At 40.3% G+C, this 19,726-nt stretch overlaps 1 protein-coding gene across 2 annotated transcripts in view; it reads left to right on the forward strand.

Moving 5' to 3' along the window:
* Positions 1-19,726, forward strand: part of ME1 (malic enzyme 1) — a 185,806-nt gene that overhangs the window by 136,965 nt on the left and 29,115 nt on the right. For both annotated transcript variants that reach the window (XM_059083903.2, XM_067011227.1), the window contains exons 7-9: positions 2,386-2,495; positions 15,652-15,749; positions 17,503-17,616. In XM_059083903.2, coding sequence (XP_058939886.1) covers positions 2,386-2,495; positions 15,652-15,749; positions 17,503-17,616 — 322 coding nt within the window. The remainder of the gene's footprint in view (positions 1-2,385; positions 2,496-15,651; positions 15,750-17,502; positions 17,617-19,726) is intronic.

Genomic DNA, 19,726 nt, shown 5'->3' on the forward strand with positions numbered 1-19,726 from the left:
GAATAGATAATCTATAAGAAGGTGTTGGTTTAAGTCTTGAGGAGACAGACTTCACCATAAAGAGGTAGGGCCATCATAAATGTTAAACAACCAAACCTGTGCGTAGCAGCTTTCTATTAACTGTTGGTTTGCAACAAAACGTAGCCCCTAAAGACTAGTCAGTCTTTTCACTAGTTTATTATTCTGATTAAATTTTACAAAACTTTTCTCTTACAGAGCTCCTTCTTTTTAGTTTTAGAACTCAGCGTTGTTCAAAGGTATATACTTAAAGGTATATATAATAACCTACAGGGTAACAGAAAGGACTCAATCATAAACTTAAAGCTCTACCACATCACCAGGCAGACTTGAGTGCAGATCTCCCCTCCCCAGCTTACCTGGTGCCCAAGGCAATCCTCATCTATAAAACTGTACCCTGAGATCAAGTGAGAAAATATCTGTAAATTACATTCATCCAACAAATATTTGCTGAGCACTTATAGGTATTATGGAAATGTAATGAGTTTAATTTTGGACTTTTCAACTTGAGGTACGTTCAAGTGAAATTATCCAGCTGGTCATGAGATTTACAAGTCTGGAGTTCACAGGAGTAGGGTAGAAACATACCTTTGGGAGTCACTGTATATAATTGGTGATTAAAACTATGAGTAGGATTGACATTCTGTCAGGACGGACGGACGTGCACACACGCACGTGCGCACACACACACACACACACACACACCATGTAGCAGACCAAGGACAGAGTCATGGGAAACACCAATGTTTAAGTGCTAAGAACTCCCTAAGGGAGAAAGAAGAAGAAATGATCAGTATTTTAGGAGAAGGCACAGAAAAGCGTGATATCACAGAAGCCTAGGGAATAGAGTTTCAAGGAAAAAAGATAAACAGAATTAGTGGCAATGCAGCAAAGAGCTCTGGTAAATTAGGGGTGGGAAACAGTGTTTCTTGGATGTTTAGTTCGGAAACATTCTAATTTTAGAGCAGCAATTTTAGCAGAGTCGTGAGGACAGAAGGTCAATGACAGGGGATGGAGAAATCATGTAAACTGTGAACTAATATTTCATATACATTACATGGAAAGGATAGGAAGAGCATGGGATCGAGAAAGAACTTTCTCCCTCTCATGAGAAGCTCCAAGTCAGTTATCAAAAAAGAGGAAGGAACTTGTCCGGAAGAAGGAGTTGTGAGTAGGAGAGAGGGAGCTAATTAAGACGGATGTGGTGGGAAGGTGGGCAGCGGTGAGTTACCTTAAGCAGCAAGAGGAACACCTCGTTGACTGATGCCTGCAGGGTGGCACGAAAGATAGAGATGGGGGGCGCGGTGCGAGGAGAATAGTTGAGGGAGATCACACATCGCGCCCTCACTATGCCAGCAAGTAGGAGACAGGTGAAGAGGTCAAGATTTAAGAGGATTGGGGAAGATCAGGAATAGCCCTTGGGTGCAGTAGCAGTGGAAGCTGATCAAGGACAAAGAAAAGGAAGCATAAATCTGGCAGCAGTGTGAGTCTAGCCAAGGTTGGAGACCATACGTCTCCAAATCACCTAGCAAGGATGGCCATGGCAGTAAGGCTTTCTCTGGTAACTCTCAGATACTTGGAGTATCAATGGTGTTAATTGCCCTTGTCTGGGATGTACAGGCCATAGACGATCATAAGAATAAAGGGTCAAACCAGTGAGTTAATTTCAGGAATAAAAATCTGTGCTGTATACTTCAAAGCTCAAAGCTTTTCAGTGTTTGGTCATGGCTATAGAACAAACACCAGAATCCTAGGCTAGAATTTTTAAGGTTTCCGACATAAAACTCTGACCTTGTCTTTCACTACACCCTTACATGTACCAAACACGACATTTTGGCCAAATGGGGCTTCTTGCAGTTTTTTGAATGATTTTTTTTCTCTCCTCACTTTCACTTCAGTTACTTTGCTTCTGCTGTTTACTCAGCTTGAAGAACCTTACATCTCTACTTTTGAAATCATGAGGTGATTAAAACTCAGTTCATTTGTTACCTGGTTTGTAACCCCAGTCAGGAGTGATATCTGGCTTCTCAACATCTGTTATCCCTTGTTTGTACCACTTTTATGTTACTTTTCATGCACTTTTCATTTATTTCAAAATAATTTCTACTAACTTTTAAATTACTTGACTGCAGGGTACCATATTTTTGTCATCTTTGTGGTATTTCACAGTGCCAATGCAATGTTTTTTTCTGTAGTAAGCAAGTAGTAAATATTTACTGAAAAGACATTGTATTATATATTTATACTAAGCAAGATAGGACCTTTAAAAGAAAATAATGTTTTGCCTTTTCTGTAGTCTAATTTTCAAGGTTTATTTTTAACTGTTATTTCATTAACCTCTTCTAATGTGAATATTTTGTCCCATAGGTATGGCATGAATTGCCTTATTCAGTTTGAAGATTTTGCCAATATAAATGCATTTCGGCTCCTGAAGAAGTATCAAAACCAGTATTGCACATTCAATGATGATATTCAAGGTAATCAGATTTTCACTGCATGTGGATCAAGAACAACATGTCCTGATATTAGTTTGTAATTTCATAATGATTCAGATTTTTTTCAGTAAATTTGCACTAGATACCGATTCAATGCCATGGATTATGCTTGATGATTTCACACATTATTTCTCAATTAATTTTACGTATTTGAGAAAAGTATTCTGTGACTTTAGAATGTACCATATTACGCATGAGCTAGAGAACAGGTGCCCTGAAGTCGGATAACATCCCCAGAGATTATGGCTAAACAAAGAATAAAATGTATGAAAATATATTATTCATTGTTTAAAGTGAAGACTGTATATTTTTCTCTCTACAGCCTTCATCTCAGTCAGTTTTCTAAGCTTTCTAAGCTTAGAGATCAGTCACAGTTTCTAAGCTTTACCCCAGCAGAAGCTGCCTTTGTATACAGTGTGTACCACTGTACACACTGTTTCCTGTTTGTCTTTGATTGATTGTAGATGCTTGGCTACCTGCTTTTGTCTAAGTTACTTCTTTTGTTTCTCACTAAGCCTTTTTCTGCAGCTCTGTCTAGATCCAGCCCCCCCACCAACCCACCTCCCCAAATCCGAAACCTTCCAATGAGAATCTTACTCTTCCTGTCTCATGAAGGGCAGGTAGAATAAAAGCACAGGCAGAGATCCAAGGGAGGAAGACCGTAGTAAGTTCTGGCAACCTGAAGGAAGGTCAGAAGTGGCTTCCATTTCACCCATCGCAGCGAACGGTTTTCAGTGTGGACCTTACTTGGATTCTCAACAGCGTTTAACCTTGTTGACCCCACTGTCTTCCTTGAAACACTCTCTTCCATCAGCGTCCGTGTCACATGCCCCTGCTGACTTGCTTCCTACCTCTTTGAGTTTTCACCCTTTTTTAAAAATCCAGGTTCATTCTTCTCTGACTAGCTATTAAATGCCAGAACACTGCAACAGTCAGTCCCAGGTCCTTTTCTCTTTGTTCTATTATATCTTAGGGACATACTGCAAGGCCACCCATCCCACTAGCAGATTTATATATATTTATATATATTTATATATTTATATATTTGAATTCCGGGTCCATATACCCATCTGATTATTTAAAATTTCCCCTGGGATGTCTCAAAGTTATCTCATACTCAACCTCCCCACCGTCAAACGCTTATTTCCCCACCAACCTCAACCTTCCTCGTGTGTTCTCCTTCTCCGTGAATTCCTGATGTCTCTCTCGTCTTCATCTCTCCCTGCCAAATACACTCCATCGCTCATCCTCCTGATTTTCTGTTGTAAAAGTCTGTCTCTTCTACAGATTCCTCTCCATTAACCTAAGGTAAGTTACCATCATCTCTCCTAAGTAATGGGCATTTTCTAAGAAATCCGTCCACATTTACTGTCGCTTCCCCTTCTTAGGTGTTCTCTCCATAGTATGACTACAGTTTGCCAGATGTAGACCTAGGGGCTGAGAATTTTGTGACAAGCCAAAGTTTTCTTTTTGCCGTAGATATCTAGTCATATCATCCATTCCATAAAATACTTTAATGGTTTTCCATTGCACTTAAGGTGAAAGATGAAAGTCATAAATATGGTCCAAAATGCATGGTCTGATCCCTACCTGTCTCTCCAACCTCATTTTTTTTGCCATTCTAGCCATCACCGTCTTTTTCAGGTCCAAACATAAGCCAGACTTCTTCCCGTCACAGGGTCTATTCAAATGCTGATCCATCCTCCTAGAATACTCTTCCCTCCCCTCTTCAGATCTCTTCTCAATCATGGCATTCCTCAGGAAAATCTTCCAGATCCTTGTGCTTTGTCAGGTCTACCTATCATAGGCTTGCATAGCCCTACTTATTTTTCCCTTGTTGAACTTATCACAGAAAGAGTTCTGTATATTTATGTAATTAAAAAAATTAATATCTCCCTCCCCACTAAACTTTAAGCTCTGTGAAGGACAAGAATATGTCTGTTTTGTTCATCACCTTGTCATTAATACAGTGCCCAGCCCATAGAAGGTACTGAATGTTAATGGAATGAATGACTGTAACACGTCCAAAGCAGGAGTTAGCAAACTGCAGCCTGTGGGCCAAATCCAGCCCACTGTCTGTTTTTGTAAAGTTTTCTTGCCACACAGCCATGCCCGTTTGTCTATGTATTATTTATGATTGCTTTTGTAAGTCTGGGGCAGACATCATGTGACCACAAACCCTAAAATACTTACTATCTGGCCGTGTACAGAAAGAGTTTGCCAACGTCTGCTCTAAAAAGAGTTGGTGAGAGTCGAACTAAGGAGTTAGGTTGGCTAAGGTAGGTGTGCATTTTGGAGAGACCCCTTTCACTGTTTTCAGTGTAGAGACTAGATTCATTGGGAGAAAACTTAAAGGCTGTTGCTGTAGTCCAAGTGCATGGTGATGGTCCCTGGTCCTGGGAAAATGCCAGTCAAGACTAAGAAGTAGACAGATGATTAGTTGTTGATGTTGAGGGTGAGGCAATAGCCAGGGATAGAGCCTAGGTGTTTGCCTTGAAGAACTGGTAGAGTGTGAAGGCAGTAACTGAGAAGGAGAAAATGAGAGGCATTATAACATATAGATGTTAAGAACTCTGGGGTCAGACTGACTTGCTTTGCTCCTTCTTCATTATCTGTGGACTTTGATCAATTGACTTCACATCTCTGAGTTTTAATTTCTCATCTATGGCAGGAAGTTATATAATAGCTTCTATTTTTTTCTTTGGAAATGAGAGGATTAGAAGTTTTTTTTTTTAAACTTTTTTTTTTTTTTGGTGGTACGCGGGCCTCTCACTGTTGTGGCCTCTCCCATTGTGGAGCACAGGCTCCGGACGTGCAGGCTCAGCGGCCCAGCCGCTCCGCGGCATGTGGGATCTTCCCGGACCGGGGCACGAACCCGTGTCCCCTGCATCGGCAGGTGGACTCTCAACCACTGCGCCACCAGGGAAGCCCAGGATTAGAAGTTTGATGAGGGTAAAGGGAATTTGAAAGAACTGCTGTAGAGGACTAGAGAGCCATCTGACCATGAAGCACAAAAGGATTCAGTAGTGGGTGCTGGGGGTCCATTGAAGTTGAAAACCACAAACATACCATGACCCCAGGCTGAGCAGCTTGAGTACAAGAGCTTAGGAGTAGGCAAGGCCGGGATGGTCAGTTGGGTTTATCTATGCTGGGTATTTTACTGTATTTGTGCAGAGAAAGGACAACGGGATAAGAGTTAAGGTTAAAGTATGACCATAGCACTAAGCTGGATAGAGAAGGAAGTGAAGATATAAGGATGGGTAGATAGGGCCAAAGGGCTAGATTCCCATGAAATTAAACCATAGGTATAATGGGGATAATTGAGTAAAGAACTGGAAAGGTAGGAGATTGCGACCATGATGAGTGAGGTATTCTAATGTAGTTCTTCCAAGAAGGATTAGTTCTGAGAGATGAACCAAGAAGAAACTTAGGAGGAATGTAGCCAAAGTGGAGTAAGATGAATGCCATTGGGAATGAGGTGGTCAAAGAAAAGCTTAAATGTAAAATGAGGATGATAATATTTCTCTCGTAGAGTTTATATTGTGGACAAAAGAGTGATTTGTGAAAATACTCTATCAACTGAAATATACTTTATAATTTTAAAAATTGACTATGCTTTAGTTCTTTAGTATAACATAGCTATATTTACCTATAGTGTATTTAAAGATAGTGAGTCTCTTTTTACATTTTGAGGCACACTAACGTAATTGGTCTACTCTTTATTTTCCTAAAATCCTTCGTGATGTTAATTACATTATTACTTTATTGCCATCTTCATGACAAAGATCCTTACGTTATTTCAACTTCATTTTCTTCTTTTTGTATTCATTTGTTTGAGTGTTTATTTATAAGAAGTGAATATGTGGAGGATTTCAGAAAGGAAATGAAGACAGTCTAATTTTAATGTGCTATAACCCTAACTTGAAGATATAATATATAATGATAGAGTTCCTTTGATGCTTCAGACATAGGCTTTGTAGATCGGTGTCTGTAAGTCACTTATCAGTTCATTTTGTAGTAGTCTATAAAGTAGCCACCAGTTAACTGTTGAACAAAACTGTCCTGTCCTTTCTTTAATAGTCTATATCTTTTGATTTTGTGGGTCTCATAGAAATGTCTGTATAGACGTTAAAGACCGGTATTGCATAATTTTGAATCATTTTACGGAATAAATAGGTATCAGAGTTCAGTTTAGGGAAAAGAATGCTAAATACAAATCATCAAACGAAATGAGCAGTTAGGAATTAGGGTCAGCATTTCTGTCAACTGTGGCCAAGAATTTAGGGGTTAAGGCTTGGGCTGCATCAGAATTAAAGTCAGGAGCACAGGAAATCTGAGGCAGATGCCAGGCCAAGCCAAGAGCACTGCATGTGGAGCTGCCCTGAGAATCCACAGCAGAACATTTCTGCCAGCAGATCACCCCTGTGGAGCATTAAATAACTAGTTCTCACCTCAGCTAATCTGCCTAAAATATAATCTGCACACACACAGTCTACATATTTCCACATTTTAGCGTCCTACTGCCTTAGCCAACAGAAAGTTACGTTTGAGAAAAACGGGTCTAAACTCTGACTAGACAAAACTTTAGGCAAGTTATTGGGGTTCTGACTAGAAATGACCAAACTATTTTGTGCTTTCTGCATACCAAAATAGTGTCCTTAGTGACACATCTTCCCCATATGTTTCTATTTTACCTTTTTAACCTTATGTTTTTACTATTTTGCCCACATATGTCATACTTTCCTCACTGTGGGGATAGAAATTGCATTCTAGTGCCAACAAAAATAATTACGTAACTATTACAGCCTTACCATGTAAATAAATGCTTTTATACTGAACCTTTGGGGGAACATATTTTCTTTATCTTTTTTTTTTTTAAACAGATGTGTTATATAAATTTATTAGCATTTTATGAAAAGTATTTGATTTTTAAAAATACTTAAATTCTATTATATTAATGATGTAAAATAATCTTAAATGATAGAGATTTTGGTTCAAAATTTATTTAGACCTTAATGCATTCTAATTATAAATTATTGCTAACTAGAAAAAGTGTGCAAATTAGCTATTAAGAAATGGAAATTACGGGACTTCTGGCGGTCCAGTGGTTAAGACTTCACCTTCCAATGCAGGGGTGTGCGGGTTCTATCCCACATGCCTTGCGACCAAAAACCCAAAACATAAAACAGAAGCAATATTGTAACAAATGCAATAAAGACTTTAAAAATGGTCCACATTTTAAAAAAAATCTTAAAAGAAAGGAAAAAGAAATGGAGATTTAACAATATAATCTGGAGACCATCAGAATTCAACAAATTCAGATCAAAAGAATAAGGTCTCATCCTTTGGTCATTTGAAATCAGCTGCAAAAAGAGATTTTTCTTCCCATAATACCCTCTCTGGAATAGCTATTCTCGAACTTGACATTCTAAGTATTTTACATAGAAATTTTTGCCATGATGAACTAGCTTGTTAGGATTTTAAAAAATAAGGTAAATGTAGTCTAATCTTACACCAAATGCTTTGATAATTGAAAAGATCAAAATCAGACATGGTAGAACAGACAGTTCACAAATGAAGGAATACTATTGGCCTGAAAACATATTTTAAAGTTTAACCACACCAAGTTTTTAAAAGCTTATTAAACAGGAGATGACAAACTCATTTTCTGTATCAAGCTGGCAAAGATTTTTATTGTAATCCCAACTGTTAATGATGCTTTAAGAAAATGAACACTCCTGTACAGTGATGTTGGGAATATAAATTGGTACAACTCTTGGGGTGGCAATACGTGTCACAAATCTTAATATTATGCAGACTTTGTTCCAAGAATTCTGTTTTTAGAAATGTATCCTCTGCAGACGAAGGTGTGCAAAACAAATATACAAGGATATTTAGCTAGTTTAAATATTTATTTATTTATTTTCAAAATGAGATGTTATTGACATATAACACTGTATTAATTTTAGGTGTACAACTTAATGGTTTGATACATGAATGTATTGCTAAATGATCACCACAATAAGTTAACATCCATCACCACACATAGTTACAAATTCTTCTTTTCTTGTGATAAGAACTTTGAAGATCTACTCTTGTGCCAACTTTCAACGTACAATATAGTATTATTAACTTAGTCACCATGCTGTACATTACACCCCCAGAACTTATTTATCTTCTAACTGGAAGTCTGTGCCTTTTGACTCTCTGTACGCATTTTGTACAACTGCCACCAGTCTGTTCCCTGTATCTATGTGTTTGTTTTTTGTTTTAGATTCCACGTGTGTAAGGGAGATACAGTGTTTGTCTTTCTCTGTCTGACTTGTTTCACTTTGCATCATTCCTTCAAGGTTCATCCCTGTTCTCACAAAAGATAGAATTTCTTTCCTTTTAGTGGTTGAATAATATTCATATATATATCTACTTGACATTTTCTTTACCCATTCATTTGTCATTGCACAATTGGGTTGTTTCCACGTCTTGGCAATTGTAAATAATGCTGCAGTGAACATAGGGGTGCATGTATCTTTTCAAGACGGTGATTCCGTTTCCTGCAGAGAAATACCCAGAAGTGGAATTGCTGGGTCATATGGTAATTCTAGTTTTAATTTTTTGAGGAACCTCCATACTGTTTTCCATTGAGGCTGCACCAATTTACATTCCCACCAACAGTGCACCAGGGTTCTTTTTTTCTACACCCTTGACAACATGTGTTATTTTTCTGTCTTTTTTTTTTTAATACCAGAAATTAAGTTTATTCAGGAAGAGCAGAGGAATTGCAATTTGGGAAATGCATCCTGTAGCAAATTACAGGAGGGTCCCTTGTCTTTTTGGTAATAGCCATTCAAACAGGTGTGAGGTAATATCCCATTCTGGTTTTGAATGGCATTTCCCTGTTGGTTAGTGAGGTCTTGCCCATTTGTATGTCTTCTCTGGAAAAATGTCTATTCAGATAAAGATATTTATTGTTTTTTTTTTTGCGGTATGCGGGCCTCTCACTGTTGTGGCCTCTCCCGTTGCGGAGCACAGGCTCTGGACGCGCAGGCTCAAAGGCCATGGCTCACGGGCCCAGCCGCTCCGCGGCACGTGGGATCTTCCCGGACCGGGGCACGAACCCGCGTCCCCTGCATTGGCAGGCGGACTCCCAACCACTGCGCCACCAGGGAAGCCCTGACGTTATGTTTAATGGCAAAAATCAGAAAGCCTCTAAATACCCAAAGATACAGGTTTGGTTAAATAAATTATCACAGGTTCATCCTATAGGATATTATAACTATAGAAAATAATATTTTAAAATATATTATTGATATGGTAAGATAGTCACAAAATATTTTTAAGTGATAAAAATACGGTAAATAAGTATGTTAATATAATAAGCATGGCATGAGATTTTGTTTAAATTAATTTTTATTGGCGTCTAGTTGATTTACAATGTTGTGTTCGTTTCAGATGTACAGCAAAATGAATCACTTATACATAGACATATATCCACTCTTTTTTAGATTCTATTCCCATGAAATATTTTTCTATAAATTAAAATTTTCTTGAATTTGCATATATCAGGTAGAGAAAGAACTTGTAAGAATGTACATCAGAATGTTGAAAATTACTGTACCTAGACAATGGGGTTATAGGTGACTTATTTATTATTATATTATTTATTATTCCTGCCAGTATCAACTTTCTGCCAGTATTCTTCAAGCCAAGTAGGGAAAGAGTAAACTTTCATTTATTCTTCTTATTTTGAGTATGGTACCCTTGCACCGTTATCCCTGGACCCTTACAATTAGGTCTGGTGCCTTACAGCCTGGAGACCCTCTTTAGAAAATAAACCTCTAGTTTCTTTGTAAACCTCCAGGGTGTGGGAGAGTCAACCGTGTGCCGACAGGAGAGGGAAACGGATCTGGGTTCAGCCAACTTCTTAGCAGATTTTTGAGCAGCTTCCTGTGTGTAGCCCCTCTTTTATCCCCACTTCCAGAGGTGCTTGGTGCCTCCTGCACTCGGGCCCTTTGAGAGTTCTGCTGTGTCGGGGCCACTGCTTCGTAGCATCCCCCACGGCGGGCCGTGAATTCAGCTTGCTCACGTCTACGAAGTCAGTTGCCATTTGCCCGTCTGCCTTCCAGCTTCTAAAATTGTCTTGCTGTCCTCTTCTGCTGGTCTCTTTGATTTTTTTAAGATCTTCTTTCTGTTGTTTTAGTAGCGTTTGTTGCGGGAAAGGAAAACTAACTTATATGTTCAGCCCTGATTTTTCACAGCCATCCCTGCCTCCCTGGCTCTGCACTTGCTCTTCTTGCACAGCGTATTCTCTTGCCTGAGGTCCTGGACCTCTCATAGTCGCCCCCAGGACCGGGGTGGGGACCCTGGACCTCTCACAGTCACCCCCAGGACCGGGGTAGGGACCCCGGACCTCTCACCGTCACCCCCAGGACCGGGGTAGGGACCCTGGACCTCTCACCATCACCCCCAGGACCAGGGAGGGGGCCCCGGACCTCTCACCGTCACCCCCAGGTCCGGGCTAGGGACCTTGGACCTCTCACAGTCACCCCCAGGACCGGGCTAGGGACCCTGGACCTCTCACCATCACCCCCAGGACCGGGGAGGGGACCCCGGACCTCTCACCGTCACCCCCAGGACCTGGCTAGGGACCTTGGACCTCTCACCGTCACCCCCAGGACCGGGGTAGGGACCCTGGACCTCTCACCGTCACCCCCAGGACCGGTGAGGGGACCCCGGACCTCTCACAGTCACCCCCAGGACCGGGGTAGGGACCTTGGACCTCTCACCGTCACCCCCAGGACCGGGGTAGGAACCCTGGACCTCTCACCGTCACCCCCAGGACCGGTGAGGGGACCCCGGACCTCTCACAGTCACCCCCAGGACCGGAGTAGGGACCTTGGACCTCTCACTGTCACCCCCAGGACCGGGGTAGGGACCCCGGACCTCTCACCGTCTGCCCCAGGACCGGGGTGGGGACCCTGGACCTCTCACCGTCACCCCCAGGACTGGGGTAGGGACCCTGGACCTCTCACCGTCACCCCCAGCACCGGGGTAGGGACCCTGGACCTCTCACCGTCACCCCCAGGACCGGGGAGGGGACCCCGGACCTCTCACCGTCACCCCCAGGACCGGGGAGGGGACCCCGGACCTCTCACAGTCACCCCCAGGACCGGGGTAGGGACCCCGGACCTCTCACCGTCACTCTCAGGACTGGGGAGGGGACCCTAAATGCCTCAGTCTGTGCTTAAACACATTTATTCATCCTTCTCCTGCTTCTAGTTCTTGTAATTCACCTGATTTATTTATTTACTAAAGCGCTGTAATAATTTGATTATACATAAGTCTTCTTTACTAGTTTTATTTAGTAAGTCTAATCAGGTTTAACAAGTGAATTGCATTAGTAGAAGTGATTCTTTGATAAAAAGTAAGACTGATATTTAATAACCACAGCAAAGGGACAGCATAACTGGTGACTTAATGTTAAAGTTGTAATGTACACAAAGACGAGTAGAAGTTTCTAAACTTTTAAGGTTGACTCTTTAGTATCTCGCCAACAATGTTAAATATTAAGTACTCTTTAGAAGTGATAGTACAAAGATAAACTTTAACCTGTCTTTCATTTCCTAAAAGTTTAGTTTTCAATCTCAGAGCAGAAGCTACTTTGGCACAATTTAATGTGGAGACTCACATTTTTATGTAATATCAACTTGCCACATTTACTCCCTTGATTGCAGTGAAATTTAAATCAAGGCGGTATCAGGCGGTAGGACCAGGTCATGCAGAAGAATCATGTTCAAGTTCACCTTTTGGTAGTGCTAAATATTTTTAATTTTGTTAATTAATTCTGTAAAGAGAAGTTTACATGTTTCATTATGTCCTCAGGAAATATTAGAAAATATACTTTAAAAAAATTTATTTATTTTATTTATTTATTTTTGGCTGCGTTGGGTCTTCATTGCTGTGAGCAGGTTTTCTTTAGTTGCAGTGAGTGGGGGCTTCTCTTGTTGCCGAGCACGGGCTCTAGGTGCACGGGCTTCAGTAGTTGTGGCACATGGGCTCCATAGTTGTGGCACGTGGGCTCTAGAGTGCAAGCTCAGTAGTTGTGGCACATGGGCTTAGTTGCTCCGCGGCATGTGGGATCTTCCCGGCCCAGGGCTCGAACCCGTGTCCCCTGCATTGGCAGGTGGATTCTTAACCACTGCACCACCAGGGAATCCCCATAAAATATACTTTTAAATATAAGGCTCTGATATCCAGTGTAGATAGAGGCTTATTTTGCCTTATTTGGGGTAATATGTCTGAACTTAAAACATACTGAATTTTAGTGCAGATAATGTAGCATAACCATATAAAAATGTCACACATTATAGCTAGTATCTTTTGCAATATTTTATTCTGTCTATCCTTAAATGCCCACTTCTATTTAAAAATCGAAACAATAGTACAAACACAGTGATTGTTGATGATACTTCAACTTTGACTCAACTGGTTAAATCTTGAGGTGCTGGTAGAATCTGCAGAGACCCTTAAAGTTACAGAATCTCAGAGTTGGAAGGGAGCTTAGAGTCCCTTAAATCCAAACTTCTGGCCAATAATGTAGAGACAGCTTGAGATGCTCTTTGTGAATAAGTGTTCATCTAGTGGCTGGATAGCTGTACCTCTCTAATTATAATTCTCTTTTCATCTGCTTAACAACTCTAGTCAATCTATCTTGATGTATGAGGCAAATACCATTCTAAACCTGCCATGGTATCTTTCTTACGTAGATCAGCCTTATTTTTACACAGACTTTCATCGTAAATAATATATAGAAGAGTGGCCTTTGTGTGATGTGTGACTTACTGCAATTCCTAATGTGTTGCATGGAGGCTCAGAGTTGCAAGCATTTTATATTTGTGTTCCTAAATAAAAAACAAGCAAGAGACACACAGCTCTTCAATAATTAATCATTTATTGTGATCTTATTTGTGACTACCAAATTCTATGAGAAAGAAGCAAATAATCAAAAGGTTCAAAAGAACAGATCTGGGCTTCCCTGGTGGCGCAGTGGTTGAGAATCCGCCTGCCTATGCAGGGGACACGGGTTCGTGCCCCGGTCCGGGAAGATCCCACATGCCGCGGAGCTGCTGGGCCCGTGAGCCGTGGCCGCTGAGCCTGCGCGTCCGGAGCCTGCGCTCCGCAACGGGAGAGGCCACAACAGTGAGAGGCCTGCATACCGCAAAAAAAAAAAAAAAAAAAAAAAAAAAAAAAAAAAAAAAAAGAACAGATCTACCGATGGTGAAATGTTTAACGCATCTTCGGTACTTGGCATACGTAACACTTCATTGTGTCACTCTTCAACCTACTCTAATCTATGTTTTTTGGTTTATTTTTATTTTTTTTTTAACTAAATGAGGGTGTTTAAAGTTTCACTAGGCTATACTGCCCAGCTGAGTGATCTAGGAATCATAGGTAGAGTGTTACTTTAGAGGAGTAAATTATAGATACAACAGGGAGGTACTGCAGGAAGCTTCAGAGTTATATTTCAGACGTGAACCTTGAAAACATTGAGCCGTGTAATTACGTTCAAAGTGAAAGAACTGCTCTGTGATCTGTGAAAGCTTATATGGCAAAGTAATAAAATTAGAACTGGTGAAGTTTCTACTACCATGAGGCATGGTGAGGAAAGCTCAGCTTTTATCCTAAATAATTTTTCCATTAATTTTGTCCAACGTCTTTGGGATTCACCAGTGATTTCTCATAGGTAGGAAGCTGATTAAAGCCTGCACCAACATCAGCTTTGTGTTGCTATTAACTGTTCATTTTTCCAGTTGAAGATGAAAACATTTAAATTCTCTAATAGCACTTAGTATTTTTTTTTTTTTTTTTTGCGGTATGCGGGCCTCTCACTGTTGTGGCCTCTCCCGTTGCGGAGCACAGGCTCCGGAAGCACTTAGTATTTTTTGATCTCATATAATACAGTGATTTTACAGCTGAGCAAACTGATGGATGCAGTGATTTCTCTAAATTCATTCAGCTAGTAAACAGGTTGAGCTGGAAATCCACCTAAGAATCTAAACCCCGTGTTCTTTTTTATTTATCTATCTATCTATTTATTTATTTTAAAATTGAAGTGTAGTTGATTTACAATGTTGTGTTAACCACTGCTGTACAGAAAAGTGATTCAGTTTGAATATATATACATTCTTTTTTAAAAATATTCTTTTCCATGATGGTTTATCATAGGATGTTGAATATAGTTCCCTGTGCTCTACAGTAGGACCTTGTTGCTTATCCATCCTATAGATAAAAGCTTACATCTGCTAGACCCAACCTCCCACTCCTAATTTATCCCTCCCCCTCCACCTTTCCCCGCTGGGAACCATAAGTTTGTTTTCTACGTCTGTGACTCTATTTCTGTTTTGTAAATAAGTTCATTTGTATCATTTTTTTTTAGATTCCACATGTAAGTGATGTCATATGATATTTGTCTTTCTCTGTCTGACTTACTTCACTTAGTGTGATCATCTCTAGTTGCATCCATGTTGCTGCAAATGGCATTATTTTGTTCTTTTTTCTGGCTGAGTAATATTCCATTGTATATACGTATATACCACACCTTCTTTATCCATTCTTCTGTCAATGGACATTTAGATTGTTTCTCTTGGCTATTATGAATAGTGCTGCTAGGAACATAGGGGTGCATGAATCTTTTCAAATTATAGTTTTTTCCGGATATATGCCCAGGAGTGGGATCGCTGGATCCTATGGTAGCTCTATTTTTAGTTTTCTGAGGAACCTCCATACTGCTTTCCACAGTGGCTGCACCAACTTACATTCCCACCAACAGTGTAGGGAGGGTTCCCTCTTCTCCACATCCTCTCCGGCAGGTTCTTAGTCACTGCATCACCAAATTCAGCCACAGAACCTTCTTTTTTGGAAAGTTTTCAACAGTCGTAAGTTGCTATCTTAAAAGACAGCTGTCAGTAGCCTGAGAATTTCACGTCGATGGCAAGCGTGGGGTCAGACAACCGCAGGTTCCTTTTCTGCACCAGTTAACCTGTTGTGTGATGATTTCGAGACATGAGTATCAGTTTGAGGCTTGGGGTTCGGGATGCGGCAGCGCCCCTGTGACGATTGCTCAGGGTGTTTCTTGTTGCAGGAACGGCATCTGTCGCAGTTGCTGGCATCCTTGCAGCCCTTCGAATAACCAAGAATAAGCTGTCTGATCAAACAATACTATTCCAAGGAGCTGGAGAGGTACCTGCCTTATGTAGGGCTTACGTTCTCCTACACTAGTGAACATAACTTTCATTCTAATTACTCATGAATTTGAAGTTTGAGGTGGTCTCTCAAATGTTTAGTTTATTGAAACTATAGGTTTTACTGAAAGATTCTTCAGATTACGTATTGAGGCATATTAATTTTTCACCGGAGACTTTAGAGGCACAGAGATATGTTCACAGTTTTCAATTTGTCGGATTATCAAATGTTGCCGTGGGTTTTTGTTAGGCATGTTTAAGGTGCCATGCAGGAACCAAAAAAGTTTCCAATGTATGACTAAGTATATATAGAAACCTTTAAGTATTTAAGCTGTTATAGCTGATGCTAACTTTTAGTATCCTCCAGTGTCACATACCAAAATTTTCTTAACTTGACTCACAGTTCATTGTGCACATACGTAACTATATAGAAGTTTCTTAGAAAAACTATTCTGATTCGAAGATTCATCATGCAGTATAAGCATTCACATGCAAAAGAACTAAAACATTTAAAGCTGTTGGAAAGAGATGGCAGGAATACAAAATAATGCTGTTTCCTGTTCTCCTTTTCTATGGGTTAATCATTTGAAAGAAGAAAATTAGACTCGAGTTATAATAATTCACCCCAAAATAGAAATTAAAATGTCAATTTACTTTGAGCTTCTTGTGAGAAAACTGCCAAAATCTTTTTAGAATTATAGAATGTAATAAACAGGGAGATACTTTGTGGCTATACATATTTTAAGAAGCCTTAAATTTTCAAATTTAATGGGATTATGAATAAATGTATTACACTGGAAGAAACTGTGTATACTGTGTTGCGTTTGATTTTACTTGCTCTTAAAATAAAGCAAAATGCATGATGCTAAAACTTACATGCCAAGATATAAACGTGTGAAAGTATACAGGGTGTAAGTCCCAAATTTATTTTCACATCAGAATAAAAATCGAGGTTAAATGACAGCTCATTAAAATTTGAGGGTTTTTTTTTCTTTCTGTGAATTGTTACGTGCTGTACTTAATTTTCGTAAACTTCTTTAAATTTCCAAAGGGTTTTGTTGAACGCCACAGGCCAGTTCTTGGCACTCAGCAGGAGAGAGGTATTCATGCTTGGATGATTGAACACTGGCCCTTGTTTGTCTCTGAAAAGGTTTTGGAAATCCCACAGATCATCACCACATTTATCTGACGCCAAAGGAGTTGATTCCTTTAATCTTGCAAGAAATCTCACAGTACTTTCTCTGTCCAAATTAAGAGAGTAAATACATGCTCAGGAACGCGTATTTTAAGTGTAACATTTTATTGCCTAATTGGTCAAGTTCTCATCCAAATGACCAGGCTTCATTCTTCCAGTTCAGTGAGCAGAGCTTGAACGGAGCAATAAGCAGTGCCGTCTCCTAAGCAGGGTCGAGCAGTTCGTTATTTTAAATTCAGTATTTTCTTGTTAGGGGAAATCTTAATTGGATGAACAAGGTGAAAGAGGCTGACGGCCAAGGATATCACTGGTTTATCTGTGGCTCAGTATAAAGCAGCATAATAGTGATTCTGTTGTAATAAGAGGAGGAAATAATTGTCCTTTAGCAGAACCCAAATGTGAGGAAAATACTTCACTCCCGGTAGCACCGAAGAATATCGCTCCTTCGCTCAATAGAGACGTCTTGTACTTCCTTGTTCACAGTGAGGAAATGAGGTGAAGTGTAACTCTGGGTGAGGGATCCTGTGGAACAACTTGACACATGTGTGCTTTTCAGGCCGCCTTAGGGATCGCCCACTTGATTGTCATGGCCATGGAGAAGGAAGGCTTGCCAAAGGAGAAAGCCACGAGGAAGATATGGTTGGTGGACTCGAAAGGATTAATAGTTAAGGTAAGAATTTGTCATTTTTAACCAGATGCAGTATTTTGATCAGTATCCCATGGCGGATGCCCACCTCAAAGACAGCTACTGTTTCCACCTGCCTCACCTCCAGCACTGTGTTAATGAAAGAGTAGCCATTGCACACTAATGACCGTGCCACACGGTAATGCGGACCCTCTTCTGAATAAACAAGAAAACTATGGCTCGGCTGTCCTATCTGCCTGTGATGCGGGTGGGCTTTCTGCAGCGCCATCGTTTGTCTGCCCACGTGAACCAGTTTAGTTTCCAAGCGAGGCGGTGAAACGCTTTGGTCCGGCTCCGTTCACTAGGGGCTGTCTTGTCGGGTTGCACACTGGCTGGAAAGAAAGGAGGGGAAAAGAATGAAACAGCTACTCTTTTACCAGCTACTCTCTCTTAACCGGAGTCTTGAGCGTTTTAGTGGTACTTCCTGAGAAGAACTTTAGTAAGTGGGCTGCTTTGGCGTTAACTTCCTTGAGGTGGTCTCCCAGCTTTAATGGAGACAGTCGTGTCCGCTTTATAGGGTTTCTGCGGGGAGCGAGGTGAGAGTAGGAAGGGGACCAGGACACAGTTGTAAGGCATTATTATCACCCCTGCCGGCGTCCTCATCACTCACCCTTCCTTAAACTGCTAGAGAAAACACACTTGGAAATCTCCCTTCCACCTGAGGGTGAGTTTTTTAAAAACCCAGCGATAAGCGGTGTACCCAGGAATTTAATATAGAAACAGATGTGAATGTGTGCTGACTTTCTGGAAAGCTGTTTTATGTGTATCCAGTCTTGAAAAGTTTATGCTTCTGACCCAACAGTTTCCATTCTAAGAATCTTTACCGTAGAGCTAGAGATGTGTACAGTGTTTTACGTGTGAGGGTGTCATCACAGCACTATTTACATTTGTGTAATGTTTTATCATACATTAATTATAACAGTGGTATGTTGTTATACTTACCTAAATAAAGGATAATTGTGTCAGGAATTGGGGAGTAGCCCCTGTAATCTACAGGCTTAAAGTTATTTTCAAAGAGCTATAAATAACATTAAAGGATTCATAATATAATGTCAAGTGAAAACAGGAAAACACTATATTATGTATATGTAACTATTTTGCTTTAAAAGAAATGCATCACATACATATTACTTTAAAACTTATTTTTAGTGCCTTTCTCCATATTCCAGATTCTCCTTAATAATTGTGTTTCTTTAAAGCTAGAAGAATGTTCATTTTTAAAAAGATATAGATCAAGAAATTTTGCTTTAAATGAAGAAAAAGTATATGCATAACTGTTTGTAGAACGTGAGTATCTATAAAACCGTGAAACAAAACAGAAAGTACCTTTGTAACATCTCCTGGGACCAAATAATAATAATTTTATTAATTTTATTAACAATAAATAATAACAGTGTAATTGTTTACAGTATAAGAAATAAAGTTTTAAGTTTGTTGGCTTAAAATTCCTATTGCTTTAAAGAAGCAGCGTAACTCTAAAAAATTGTACACTGTGGCCACGTGACGTATACTGTCGTGAAATAACATTTACTGAGTGAAATCATCTGTGGCTCAGGCTTTATACTTGTGGGGACACAGTAAGGCCCTTGATGTCAGGAGGCTCCCAGCCTAGTGGGAAAAACTCGAACAAGCCAAGAGTTACAAATCCACCTGACAATGTTATAGAAATATGTCCTTGGTGCCAGGGGTACACAGGACATGGTGCTTCCACCGCACTACAGAGAACAGGGAGGCTGAGGGCGGTTCCAAGACAAGGTGTCTCTCCAGCTGAGTCTGAAAGGAAGAGTTGGGCGTTGATCTCGAGTCTCCATAGACATCTGAAACTTCTTATATGCAAAGCTGAGGTAAGGGAAGTTGGATGGCAAGTTCACTCTGAGACCTTGATTGAAGCTCCGGACGGACGGACGGATGGTGTCTTCTACCTCTCTATCTTCAGAGCCCTGCTAGTGTCTAGTAATTGACAATAAATGTGTAGTTAATAAATGAATTAATGAATGAGTGCCTTCCGGGCAGAAGAACAGCATTTGCAAAGGAAAATATTTTGCGAGGAGAGACATTGAGGGATTAGGATTGAAAGGAATCGAGTGACAGGTGA

Source organism: Kogia breviceps, chromosome 13, assembly GCF_026419965.1.
Source record: "Kogia breviceps isolate mKogBre1 chromosome 13, mKogBre1 haplotype 1, whole genome shotgun sequence".
Classification (NCBI taxonomy): Eukaryota; Metazoa; Chordata; class Mammalia; order Artiodactyla; family Physeteridae; genus Kogia; species Kogia breviceps.